Raw genomic sequence first — 13,944 nt, forward strand, 5'->3', positions numbered from 1 at the left:
GGTCAGAGGTCGTGTCTCAGGTCAGAGGTCGGCTTCTGTCTCGGGTCAGAGGTCGTGTCTCAGGTCAGAGGTCGGCCTCGTCAGAGACTACAGGCCTTGTAGCAGGTCACAGGTCGGCCTCTGTGTCTGTGAAGTGGCCACTTTGTGAAACAAGCTACTGTTCCTCTGCAGAATTCACTCGTCGGCTTTTTGTCTTGACTGAATGAACACCACCTCCTTTTTCTGTTCAAGGTGGGATTGCAGGAGGTATAGAGATCTGCATCACCTTCCCCACAGAGTACGTTAAAACACAGCTGCAGCTGGATGAGAAGGCAAATCCTCCCAAATACAGAGGAATCGGTGAGTTTCTACTCAGTATTTTTATTTTTTTACTATTATCTGTGCTTATAAAATATATTGTATCTTTACATGTGTTGAAATACAGAACATTTCTGTACAGAACATCCCACTACACTTATACATTACTGTCGTGGAAAAAAGTGATTCCCATAACAACCAGGTGTAAGTTGGTCATGTTCATTGCAAAGCTTTGGAGAACAGCCAGCAATCACAGAAGAGCAATGATTTCACCTGAGGTTCTGACCCGTTCTGACTTCCTGAACAGAAAAAAATAAGTTTTGTAGAAACATCCAGCCGGCAGCCCCTCCCCACCATGTGTGATCACAAAGCCATACGAAGACCTGTGGACCTCCTGCCGTGGGTGCTTTCCCGTCACACTTGGACCTTTTATTTATTTTTTGTAACCTGTGCCAATTCAAAACGCCAGTCATCTCAGGCCCTATAAAGACAGAGGTCAGAATATATGTCCATGTTTTGCTGTCCGATATATTTGATCAATCCAACAAACTCTGGTCTTGATGCCGACTCGTGGTTTTAGATGATGGTTCAAGGAGAAAGTGAGAAAACTGGAATTATTCAACCGTCATCATTGCAATGTTAAATGTTGCATCTCAGGAACAGGTCGCCCCGGTCCAAATCCTGGTCCGGGGACCTTTCTGGGTGGAGTTTGCATGTTCTCTCTGTGCTGTGTGGGTTTTCTCCAGGTGCTCCAGTTTCCTCCCACAGACCAAAAACATGCATGTTAGGCTGATTGGTAACTCTAAATTGTCCCTAGGTGAGAGCGAGAGTGAATGGTTGTTTGTCTCATTTGTCTCTTGGTGTCCCTGTGACGGACTGGAGACCTGTCCATGGTGTCCCCTGCCTCTTGCACAGTGATGGCTGGACATGGGCACCAGTGACCCCATGACCCGAAAAGGAAGAAGCGAGTATTGATGATGGATGGCTGGATGGATGGATGCATGGATGGCTGGATGGATGGATGCATGGATGGAATATCACTCTTTTTTTCTTCTCAGCCCTAGCCCCAGACACCCCTGTAGATCTCAACACCCTTGAACACGTCAACGTTCTGGAGACTTGGTGCATTCTGTTCAGTCTGGACTTAAAGGTCCAAAGCGTTCTCCACAAGAAGATAACTTGAGTTCAAAATGTTACTTCATACTTTCCAAACAAACCTTTGTGTGTACTGGTTTCATAAAAACCATTAGGAACTCGCCACTACTGTTAAATAAGACAATAAAAACTGAGTGTTTAAACAATGCATCCCCTATTAATGACTTCTTCTCTGTTATCTGCACTGACCCTGAGATAACTCTTGTTTTTGTATGTTCAAGGTAAAAACCAGCGAGCTGGTGTGTGTTTATGGAGCAAGACGTTCTTTGAACTTTAACGCAGATCTTGTTTGCTGAGACTTGTGTAAAAAATAATGAACGAATGAAAACAGAAATGCACCCAGTAAATCTTGTTACAGTTCTTTATTGTAGCAGGACTTGTTGTCCAGGCGGTGGTGGAGGTCTTGTGTTTTTTGTCTGAACTCTCGGTGAGTTTTTGTGTCTCTGCAGCGGACTGTGTGAAGCAGACCGTGAGCAGTCATGGGGTCCGGGGACTCTACAGAGGCCTGAGCTCTCTGCTCTATGGATCCATACCCAAAGCAGCCGTCAGGTACTGAAGCCTCGCACTCAAGCTCACAAATAAAGTCTTAGCTGTTCAACCACGCATGTCGCCCGACCCGTTCAAACGTCACCTCATGAATCTAACAAAGTTTTCAGGTCCTCTGGACAGATTTAAAAAATGTTGAAACATTTCATCTTTTTATTACATGTGGACTCTGTATCACAGAGCAGACAGCGTCCCCACTAGCTCAGGAGCCAGGCAGAAGGAGAAATCCCACACAAAACAGGCTCTAGAGCAATGTGGATATCCTAACTGAGCCTTCCTGGAAGAAGAGAAGAAACCCAAACAGGACTCCAGTCAGCCAACAGGTGAAAAGGAGGAACCCAGACCCAGACCAGTGGTCATTCCGTATGTTGAGGGAGTATCAGAGAAACTGAGACGTTTATTTTCTAAACATAACGTCCCAGTGGCTTTTAAACCCCAAAATACATTAAACACTGGTTCATCCCAAAGATCCAGTCCCCCGGCACAAACAGAGTAATGTTGTGTATGTTGTTCAGTGTCAGGAGGTGATCAGTCTTACATCGGGGAAACTAAACAGCCACTGGCCACAAGGATGGACCAGCACAGAAGATCAACATCATCAGGCCAGGACTCTGCGGTCTACACTCATCTCCAGGCCAGAGGTCACTCTTTCAGGGATGAAGATGTTCACATCCTGGACAGAGAGGAACGATGGTTTGAGAGAGGAGTAAAGGAGGCCATCTTTGTGAAAAGAAACCGTCCATCATTAAACAGGGGCGGAGCCTCCGGGTTCAACTGTCCCCCTCTTACAATGCTGTGATTGCTAGTATCACTCAGCCCTCTGTGAACAGTAAACAGCCATCAGGTGCTAATGATCCATTGTTAGGCTGATGGTCCTTCTTGAGCATGTGATCAGCTGGTTTTGGTTGTCAGCAGCAAACTGGTTGATCCACTCTGAGAAGGTGCTATTTAAGAGACTGAGCTGAATACAGCACCTCAGACTGAGGAAGTCCTTTGGATAAAAGACAAAACATTTCAACAGTTTAAAAAAATTATTTATTTTAAATCTGTCTAGAGGACCTGACTCATCTTTAAGTCATTATGAGTTTGTGTAGATTTAGTTTCTTAAGTTATAAATTATTTTTGTTAGACAACTTCGTAACAAGACCTTTAAGTCCCGATTTATTTGATTTTGGTCTCGGTCTCTGTTGTCTCGGACTTGGACAGGTTTGGGATGTTTGAGTTCCTCAGCAACAAGATGCGAGATGAGAGCGGGAAGCTGGACAGCAAGAGAGGATTCCTCTGTGGCCTGGGAGCTGGAGTCGCAGAAGCTGTGGTCGTCGTTTGCCCCATGGAGACGATAAAGGTCCACAAACATCTCCTCATCTTGGATTTTATCATCTGTGCATGTTTTATTTTCAGGTTTAAGAGCAACAGGAACATTTTGGCTACGTTCACACTGCAGTCTGAAGAGGCCCAAATCTGAATTTATATTTGCCCATTAGTGACCCGTTCAGACCTGCAGTGTGAGCCAAGTGTACATCCCGGTCTCAGGAGATCCTTGAGGTCCTTCTGCTTTTCAAAGACGACCTTTCAGTTTCCCATATTTGAACATAAAGAACTTTGTCTGTGATTGATTAAATCTGAAGCTGTTCTCTAGTCCTGCCATAAAATAATTGAGTCTTTGACCAAAATAACTCCTGAAAATCTCAGGATCAGGTGTTTTGAACGAGCCTTTCTGTACCTGTGGTCTTCAATATGCTCTCTCAGGTGAAATTCATCCATGACCAAACTTCAGCAAACCCAAAGTACAGAGGCTTCTTCCATGGTGTGAGGGAGATCATCAGGTCTGAAGGTAAGGACTTCATCTCCTTTAGAGCGCCCAGTCTTCTGTGTGCAATCGTTTTTCTTTTTGCCTCTGAGTTTATGAAGAATGGAGGTGCCGGTTCCTCTGCTGGTACACTTGTGTTGTGTGTTCAGGCCTGAAGGGGACCTATCAGGGTCTGACTGCCACGGTGCTGAAACAAGGCTCCAACCAGGCCATCCGCTTCTACGTCATGACCTCCCTGAGGAACTGGTACAAAGGTACAAAACCTCAGCAGTTACTGCAACAACCCTTCAACAGGAGCTCGTATAACACGCCTGTTCTTTTCCCTCTTTGAGGCGATGACCCCAACAGAGCCATCAACCCTGTGGTAACTGGGCTGTTCGGCGCCGTTGCCGGGGCCGTCAGCGTATTTGGGAACACGCCGCTGGACGTCATTAAGACCAGGATGCAGGTGAGTTCTCCAAAGGTGTAACTCCTAACTCAGCTCTAAAGTTTTGTCACCAACGTCTGGTCATTCTGCAGGGTCTTGAAGCTCACAAGTACAAAAGCACTTTGGACTGCGCCGTTAAGATCATGAAGCATGAAGGACCGGCGGCGTGAGTAGAACCTTCAGTACTGACAGCGAACAGATCTGAAACCAAGTCTTTCTGGGTGCTGTTAATGATGCTCTCCACCATGTTGGCTGTTTTACAACGGTACTGGGAACAGTGGGCGTAGCCCAGTGGTTCAGTGTTGTCGTCCGGAGGCTACAGAGCATCCAGAAAGTCTTCACAGCTCTTCAGTTCGTCCACATTTTGTTATGTTACAGCCTTATTCCCAATTGAATTAAACTCATCTCTTTCCTCAACATTCACTACCCCATTATGACAACATGGAAAAAGACTTATGCAAATTTATTAAAAATATAAAACTAAGAAATCACATTTATGTAAGTCTTCACAGCCTTTGCCATGAAGCTGCTGTTTCCTCTGATCATCCTTGAGATGTTTCTACAACTTCAGTGGAGTCCACCTGTGGTACCTTCAGTTGACTGGACTGATGTGGAGACACACACCTGTCCATAGAAGGACACACTTTTCCCCTCGTTGCCTCTGATGTGTGTCCCATCAGTGTATGAATGTGACGAAGCTCTGATTAGTCTCTTTAGATGATTTGTTCAATTAGCTTTGTAGAGATCTAGTATAGAGCTGCATGAATGGGTAAATGAGGCACAGATTGTTGTAAAGCACTTTGAGTATCTTGAAATAAGATAGAAAGGTGAAATATAAGTACAGTCCATTTACCATCTATAGAAGGACACGCCTGTCTATAGAAGGACACGCCTGTCTGTGGAAGGACACGCCTGTCTGTGGAAGGACACGCCTGTCTATAGAAGGACACGCCTGTCTATAGAAGACACGCCTGTCTATAGAAGGACACGCCTGTCTATAGAAGACACGCCTGTCTATAGAAGGACACGCCTGTCTGTGGAAGGACACGCCTGTCTGTAGAAGGACACGCCTGTCTGTGGAAGGACACGCCTGTCTGTGGAAGGACACGCCTGTCTATAGAAGGACACGCCTGTCTATAGAAGACACGCCTGTCTATAGAAGGACACGCCTGTCTATAGAAGACACGCCTGTCTATAGAAGGACACGCCTGTCTGTGGAAGGACACGCCTGTCTGTAGAAGGACACGCCTGTCTGTGGAAGGACACGCCTGTCTGTGGAAGGACACGCCTGTCTATAGAAGGACACGCCTGTCTGTGGAAGGACACGCACCAAGATGGCGCTTCATTTTCTTGAAATATTTAGCCTGAGACAACAAACGTCTTTCTACAGGATAATCATCGTTGACCGAAGTAACTGTCCACTCTCTCCACACCTGCAGGTTCTACAAAGGTACTGTGCCCCGTCTGGGTCGGGTGTGCATGGATGTCGCCATCGTCTTCATCATCTACGAGGAAGTGGTGAAGGTTCTGAACATGGTGTGGAAGACGGACTGAGTTGGACCCTCGGGTGCTACAGCTTGGAGCATTGGGACGGCCTGTCCACGTTACTAAACGGGCACAGACCCGTCTGCTTCCTGGTTCTGATGTCTACCTCCGAGTATTTTCAAAGTGACTGTACCCCCCCCCCCCCCCCCCGTTTCGATTCCTTGATGATTCCTCCTAATTTAAGGGTCAGCCGTGGTGGAATGTTCCTGCAGAACTACCACTGTTTTTATCTCAGTTCATGAAGAGAAATGTTCCTTCAAAGCTCAGGGAGACGTGATGAGATGTTCTTCAGATCTGTGGGTTCTGTTAGCTCCATCCACAGAAGATGAACCCAAACCACCGGTACGGGAACAAGAACGTACATCAGTCCCATTTTAAAGCCTTTTTAAGTGTAGATGTTTATTGGAAAACAGACTCTGCTGGTAGCCCACAGAAGAATTCACGATGTTCCAGTGTCAGACGAGAACCTGAAGGTCTTCTCAAATGCCTGTGGCATGAGAGGACGTTGAAGTGTGGCAGTCCGGGCGTTTGGAGCGTCCTCGCCGCTTCCTAACCCTGCAGGACTGGTCACATCCTCTCACTTCATCTCAACTGCTTTTTATCTTCACCTCAAAGTGACTCGACCATCTGAAGGTGCCTTCAGCGTGCTTCAGAGCCTTCGTTTGTCAGAAACGGCCTTAAACCACCTCGTGTGCCTCCGGCTGTCCAGAACCCATGGAACCTCGGCGGTGATGTCTCTGCAGCTCGTTTACATTCCCTGGCCAGTTCTGGCGGTCTCCGTGTTTACTGCGAGCGGTCTTTCTCATCTCGAAGCTGAACTGGACCACGAGCAGAACAGACGTGGGTCCCAGCTGGTCTTTCAGACGAACAGAAGGACTAAAACCAACGTGCCTTTGCTCTTAATTTTACTACGAATGATTACGAATAAACTTGGATCAGACCGTTGAACCTGTTGAGTCCGTTCTTTATTCACCTCGATTGTTTGGAGCAGATGAGTTGAAGCCCCTGAACCATTAAATCTCAGTGAAATAACTTCAAACTAACAGGAGCTAGAGAAATTACATTTCCTGTGAAAATGCAGCGTGAATGCTTATTGCAGAAGAATGTGCTGAAACACAGCTGAAATTAGCTAAAAACCAGCTGAATGGGGGGGGGGGGGGGGGCATCTTGAGCAGGGAGGCCCAGACATCTCTCTCCACAGCCTCTTCCAGCTCTTCTGGGAGGACTCCAAGGAGTTCCCAGGACAACAGAGAGACGTAGTCTCTCCAGTGTGGCCTGGGTCTTCCTCGGGGTCTCCTCCCAGCTGGACATACCTGAAGCACCTCAACTGATAATGATAGCTGGATATGGGCACCAGTGACCCCCGTGACCTGAAAAGGAAAAAGCAGATAAAGATGATGGACATATGTTAATAATTATCTTTCTAAGCTCCTGAGACGACTGTCCTCAGCTCTCTGCGGTCCATATTCAGTGTGCTACACACACAGATACAAAACAGTCCTGTGACTACCTGCCACCCGTTAAATAGGCAAACTGACAGATTACAAACTGAGAAGCTGATTACTCATTCAACCTAAGATACCAAAGATATTCCAGGAAACAGGAGCGGAGCAGGAGAAGGTCCTTTTGTCTAGTTCAGTCCTCACTGAGGGAACACTGCAGGTAATGATGTCCTGAGAGCGCACGCTGTAGCTGCACTCACACAGAGACATGTAGGAGGAGATGTATGAAGGCAGCAGACCAGGAAGTGATTTAAAGAAGAAGATGTACCAGTGGAGAGTCTGTGACACATTACACAGATGTACCAGTGGAGAGTCTGTGACACATTACACACTTTATTTTAATAAGTCCTCGCAGACAGATTAAAGATTTTCTAGGGGGTACAAAACTTTTGTGTGTATTTGTCCATGCGGTTAAAAAAAAATCTCATGAACAAGAACAGATTTTAACGGATCTCTTCGAAACCAATCATTAGATGTACTTCGTCAACTGATTAGTTTTTGAAGTAAACATAATATCTCATGAACCACTGGATGGATTTGAATGAAACTTTCAGAAAGCGCTCATTGCCTGTTGCACACGTCATCACGTGATTAAAGATGGCTGCTACAGCTACATGAACCGGTCAGTGTGGTAGTAGTGGAGAGTGATTCTCAACACAAACACCGAGCGCCAACAGATCTCTTTATTTTCAATATCTGACTCTAACAGCTACAACTCCATTATTTCTCATCATAAATGCGATAAACATTTTTTAAAGGTTTAGCTGTTTAAAGGATTTTAAGCTTTAGTAGTTTGTGACCTTGCACTGGCACTTTTTGTCCGTCGCGGCTGCCGTAGTTGTCAGTAAGAGCAGCCAGCTGGTCCTCAGATCGGGTTGATCCGGTTCTAAGATGTTTATGTTCGTGTAGTTGACACCTGCCGCGGGTAAGCATGTCTCTGAAGGCGGAGGGCGGCCGGGGGTTCTACTTCCACACCGTCCTGTCGCTGGCCCGGTCCCTGGCGGCTCACCAGCAGGCTCCGGTAGAAAAGGTAACCTTAGCCTCGGCTAGCGGTTAGCTAACGAGCAGCTTCAGACCGGGTCGAACCGAGCCGTCCTCCCGGACAGCTGCTCGTTGTGGAGCAGGGGGAGTGCGCGCGCGTGTGTGTGTGCAAACGGCTCTGTGAATGTCGTGTTGAATGTTTTGTGTGTAAAGATGAGCCGGCTAGCTGTTAGCTGGCTCAAATCCACAGTGCTCGTTTACAACAACCTTTACGGCTACAAGTTTTAATTTCTTTAAAACCCCACAGCTGAGTTTCCTCTAACTTGGTGAGAAGCATGCTTTAAATGAATACAGTTGAACAAAAGTTAAAAAAGTCTAGTGGTAACGTTGTTTTTATATTTGATTTGCCCATTCGCCTTTAACCGGGGGGCATACGCAACGGCGCATGCGCAAATCATCCCAGCCGTAACGGTGGTTGTGATGGAGCTCTGGATTAGGCGAGATTAAGGTTTTTGTCTCAGTGACGTCAGGGGACGACTGATGTGTTGAGTTTATGATTAAAAATAAATAATCTTTTCTCAGATTAAATGATCACTGTTCCAGCATCACCTGCTTCTAACAATTTTCCACTTTTACTGCAGAAAGATCAAGCTACAAGTAAAACTTTAGAGCTTTGGTTATTTTATTTATCACGTCAGAGATGTGTTCGTTCAACCTTTATTTAGACAGATTAATCCCATTCAGCCAAGAGGATTCATTTACAAGAGAGACCTGATACCTATGGTATTTTTAATCACTATATATTTTAACTTTTCATTTAAACGCCAAAGTTCAGTCACATCAGCAAACAACATTTCAATAAATGTAAAGTTACATTTATTTTTAACATATAATCCTGCACAGTTTTAGTTTAGTTTAAATATTAGACCCTAAAACAGCCTTTTGGTAAATAGTCTAATAAAATGCTCTTTAGTTAAGGAAGTTAAGCGATTACAGGAAGTGTTAGTTCATCCTGATTTTTCACAGAGCGTGAGGAACCAAATATTGTTAATAGTCAATAATAATTTCTATTAATAATTCTTCTCTGGTCATCTGCCAGAGATGCACAGCCGTGTCTGATCACAACTGAGTGAAGCTACAGTAAATAGTTTTACCTCCCTGGACAATTAAGGCATCCTAATTTATCGGTCGTGTGTTTTAATTTGATGAAAAGTTTAAATGTTTGATTTGTCCTGTCGGGTCGAGTGCAGCGGGAATTTTGTGTCCATGCGTCACACGACATGAAAACTCAAATCTGTCGCTGATTCAAGGGCGACTCTTCTTCCAGACGTCAAACCTTTCTTCAAATAAAGATAAACTCTCCGCCATCTTTTCTGCGTGGGTCGTGTGCTGTCTGATCTGTGAGGGGCGGAGCCACGCTGCGTCTCATCGCCACGGAAACACAAACACGTCTGAGTTCCACCTACAACACTTTCTGGACTGGAAAACAAAGGACTGGGAGACGGGCGCTCCACCGCAGTGACCCTGCCCCTCCCACACTGAGAACCGCAGCTTTAGTAGAAGACTTTACTAATCCAGTTCCAGATCATGTCGGGTTCTGTCTTCACCTGCCTGTGTTCTGCTGCAGGTCCAGAAGCTGCAGTGCATGTGTCCCGTGGACGTCAGAGGGGTCTTCCAGCTGGACGAGAGAAGAAGAGACGCCGTCATCGCACTTGGGATTTTTCTGGTGGAGTCCGACCTGCAGGTAGACGGTGTTTCCTTCTCCTGCCGGCGCTTTGTGTTGCACTGACGCACCACGACTAACAACGTGTGCGATGCTTGTGTCTCAGCACCGAGATGTTCTGGTCCCCTACCTTCTCGGGCTGCTCAGAGGGCTTCCTAAGGTCCAGTGGATTGAAGAGAGCTCACATCGCAAACAACAGGGTGTGTAACACCGCTGCGATCCTGCAGTGCGGAAGTGTTTGCTGTTATTTATTTGTGGCTCTAAAAATCTTTTTTGTTTCGCTCCTGTTGCAGGAACTCTTCCAGTGGCAGAGAACTTCAGCTTCTGTCTCGTAACGTTGCTCTCAGATGTTGCCCAACGAGACGAGAGCTTACGAGGGCAGGTGTGTGAATTGGTTCTGATGAGGCCGGTATACACAAAAAGACCAAACAAAATGTTGTTGAACTTCCTGTTACGTCACGGCGCTCAGGAAGTGGTAACGACCACCAACACTGGATTTTATATTCTGTTCACTGCTGAATTTATTAGTAATATTTAGTGGGACTGATGTGTTTTTAGTGGGTCACGGTTCGATGTATGTGAGGGTCGTAGTTCAGTTCAACACTATACAATTAAAAAATGTTTATTATTCACCTAACTGGAACTGTGAGCAGCGTCCTGCAGGCGTGTGTGGAACAAAAGGTCCGATGAACTCTACAAATGGAACGTTTCTCTCTGCTGAGGAACATGTTCCAGGAAAGCGTCGTGCTAACCCTGGCTCAGCTCACGGGACAGAAACACTGCAGTTTGTGTGTGATCACCGTAAGATTTTCTTGATTATTTGTACAAACCTGAGTCTCCTCCAGAACAGCAGCAGGCCGTCGCTGCTCGGTACTCGTGGGAAGGAGTTTCTGAACAGGAGCTTCAGCTGAACCAGCCGAAGCTCCTGCAGTGCTCACAGATTTGGGCTCTTTCTGGGTGGAGTCTGCATGTTCTTCTCGTGCTTGCGTGGGTTTTCTCCGGGTACTCCGGTTTCCTCCGCAGACCAAAAACATGCATGTTAGTCTGACTTCAGGCCCAGGCCTCGCTTGTAAAAGAGATCTGTGATCTCAGTGGGATTTGCCTGTTTAAATAAAGTTTAATGAATAATACATAAGGGAATAGATGAAGATAGACATTTGAGCGATAATGAAGATTATTTTACAAATCACTTTAGAGGCGTTCTGTCTGCTGCGCAACAAAAAACGGTTGTTCGTTTTCCCAGACTTCACCTTGAATGTAGTCATGCGAAGGGCAGCCTTCATCCCTGATGGAGAAGAAGCACCATGGCTGTGCAGATGATAGATTTGGTTCTGGTTCCTGACTATATATTTATTGTTGATTAGAGCCCGACCGATATGGAAATGTTGGCTATTGTCGATAACGATATTGGGAGGGGAAGGGCTGATGCTGATAACTGATATAATGGCTGAAAATGTTTTAGTTTGTCCATCCCCGAGAATGTAAGAAATCAGTGGGTGGAGCAGGGCTTGTTTATTTAGCACAGCTGTTAGCAACCATGAAGCTAAGCTAATCAGATCCAGCTATACGTAGACCCACAGCAGGTTTACGTGGAGCGCTGGTCATAAAAACTGTCTCTTCCTAACGTGCGTTCACATTTTCTATCCTCCACTGGTCTCCATGAAGTTACCAAATGTTATAAAAATATAAATTAAAGAAACACCTTCCTGTTCATTGTTCAAACAGTCACGTACGGCGAAGGTCTAATTAGCATTGACCGCAGCAGAGTTTATTTTTCTTTGTAAAGAAGTAAAGATTTCAGACAAACAATGTATTTCTTTGAAGACGACAAAGATAACGTTACTAACAATGATATATTTTACCTCTACGGTAGATTTATTGTTCTGGATAAAGTTTTACAGACAGTAGCTTATGCTAGGTTATCTAAACGTTAGCTTGCTAACTTGAGAGGCACGAAGCTAATGACGAGCAGGTTGGAGGATTGAAGAGAATTTATTGTTGTTGATTTATTTTACAGATCAGTTCAAATAAACTCACCATGCTCTGTTCAGTAAAATACTCTACACAGTGTTGCTCCCTGCTTCGGCTGAGCTGAAAGTGAAACTTAAGTGAACTGCCATGACTTGAAAGTTGTCTTCAAGCGCCCCCTGCTGGATACTTTGTGCAATTACAACTGGTTCCTGCATTTTAGGGGCGACAATTAGAAATGCTTATATTGGCGAATAATGGGACAATTATCACCAATATCAATATGTCCCCAAACAACTATATCGGCCTAAAATATCAGCCTTACCGATATATCAGTCGGGCTCTAGTGTTGATTGGCCACATGCATAAACCTGAAGACCTGGACCTGACTTTGGAGTCCGACAATAAGAAACCTAGGAGGAGTTTGCCTCAGTTTCTGAAGGAGTTGCTTTTTGAATAACATTCTCTCAATATTTCTTATTTAGTCACAAACATGCTGATATTTTTAAATCACTCTGTATTATTGTCTCAGGTTTGTTCCTCTGCAGACGGTTTTCTTTCTGCAGAGGGAGAGAAGCTGCTGTCAGCCTGTGGATGAGAACAAGTCACCAATAAATGTAGAAAACTGCTCGAGGAAAAATACTACAGCCACCAAAGTTTTCATTCATTCAACCTTTATTCATACAGGTTAATCCCATTGAGCCTCTGGGACTCGTTTACAACAGACCTGATGGTTCAACAGTGGTTGTGCACCAACAGGACTTTACTTGGGTTTAGATCCAGATATCACGGTCTACCGTTTGGGAACCCCTAGTTTAGATCAAAGACAAAAACCAAAAGTTGTTCAAAACCAAGATGTCGTGTTGGGGGGACAGGACTAGATAAGGTACTTCCTTCATCCCGCCCCTTCTCTAACACACTTTGTCCTGTGCTTTTTTATTGTTGTGTACAAATGAATGTTTGAAATAAATAAATGTCTATTTTAATGTAAATAAATCTTGTGGGGACATAAAAAGATGAAGAATGTAATAATGTTTCTCATTTTGTTCCACTGTAACAGCGTCTTCCTATGAATTCTTGTATATTTTTTAGATTCTGGAGACAGTAATGGACATCATGCAGGTCCTTCAAAACATCTGCAAAAATCCAGATGCTCATGACAAAGGTGCCGACATGATCCACCTCACACACACTGAAGAGTGTCCTTTAGTTAATTCAGGTGTCTTTGTGTCCCCATGTAGAGTATCTGTGCAGGTACACCGTGCCCACTTTACTTGGCGTTGCCAGAGCCTTCGGGCGATACAGCAACACTGAAGAGCCTCTGCTGTCCAAGCTTTTCCCTCGACCCGTGGCTCCGGTGCAGTCTGTGGGGGACAGCAGCGACGCAGCCTGCCGACGGTCCTTTAACGATTTTCGTTCGATCCTACCGAGTCCTCTGCTCACAGTGTGTCAGGGAGATACGTTGAAACAGAAGGGCTCCTCTGTGTCAAGTGTGTCGCAGCAGGTATTGGCTTGTTGGGTCGAACGGGCCAGAGGGCTAAGGACTGGTGTAGAAATAAAATACTTTTTTTTTCTAGGCCAGTCCAGAAAGAGCAGGTCTGACACCCAGCTCCCCTGCAGATCCCTCTGCGCACTACTTTGAAGGTAAGGACTCCCTGTGGAGTGCCATAAATTCTCTTCAGGGGCATGAAACTGCACGAGCACCAATCTAAGCAAATTACCTGCTACGTCCTGACCAGAGTGTATCTGAGCGCACATGAGCCACCTCCTTTAACACCTAGCACTAACTCAGGTTCTGTAGGTCAGTGATGTTCTGTAGGTCAGTGAGGTTCTGTAGGTCAGTGATGTTCTGTAGGTCAGTGAGGTTCTGTAGGTCAGTGAGGTTCAGTAGGTCAGTGATGTTCTGTAGGTCAGTGAGGTTCTGTAGGTCAGTGAGGTTCAGTAGGTCAGTGAGGTTCAGTAGGTCAGTGAGGTTCTGTAGGTCAGTGAG

General features: G+C 45.5%; 2 protein-coding genes across 2 annotated transcripts in view; both read left to right on the forward strand.

Annotated features, from left to right (window-relative positions):
- The window catches only part of slc25a1b (slc25a1 solute carrier family 25 member 1b), an 11,360-nt gene extending 5,435 nt beyond the window's left edge, over positions 1–5,925 (forward strand). Inside the window, exons 2-9 of the mRNA XM_037692352.1 lie at positions 232–339; positions 1,902–2,001; positions 3,205–3,343; positions 3,748–3,832; positions 3,958–4,062; positions 4,141–4,256; positions 4,328–4,401; positions 5,675–5,925. Of these exons, the coding sequence (XP_037548280.1) occupies positions 232–339; positions 1,902–2,001; positions 3,205–3,343; positions 3,748–3,832; positions 3,958–4,062; positions 4,141–4,256; positions 4,328–4,401; positions 5,675–5,789 (842 nt within the window). The 3' untranslated portion in view covers positions 5,790–5,925. The remainder of the gene's footprint in view (positions 1–231; positions 340–1,901; positions 2,002–3,204; positions 3,344–3,747; positions 3,833–3,957; positions 4,063–4,140; positions 4,257–4,327; positions 4,402–5,674) is intronic.
- A 2,184-nt stretch (positions 5,926–8,109) lies between these two features.
- Positions 8,110–13,944, forward strand: part of pi4kaa (phosphatidylinositol 4-kinase, catalytic, alpha a) — a 53,791-nt gene continuing 47,956 nt past the window's right edge. Inside the window, exons 1-7 of the mRNA XM_037692165.1 lie at positions 8,110–8,312; positions 9,891–10,007; positions 10,093–10,186; positions 10,280–10,368; positions 13,047–13,119; positions 13,196–13,458; positions 13,532–13,598. Coding sequence (XP_037548093.1) covers positions 8,214–8,312; positions 9,891–10,007; positions 10,093–10,186; positions 10,280–10,368; positions 13,047–13,119; positions 13,196–13,458; positions 13,532–13,598 — 802 coding nt within the window. The 5' untranslated portion in view covers positions 8,110–8,213. The remainder of the gene's footprint in view (positions 8,313–9,890; positions 10,008–10,092; positions 10,187–10,279; positions 10,369–13,046; positions 13,120–13,195; positions 13,459–13,531; positions 13,599–13,944) is intronic.

Source organism: Nematolebias whitei, chromosome 18 (assembly GCF_014905685.2).
Source record: "Nematolebias whitei isolate Nwh7 chromosome 18, NemWhi1, whole genome shotgun sequence".
Classification (NCBI taxonomy): Eukaryota; Metazoa; Chordata; class Actinopteri; order Cyprinodontiformes; family Rivulidae; genus Nematolebias; species Nematolebias whitei.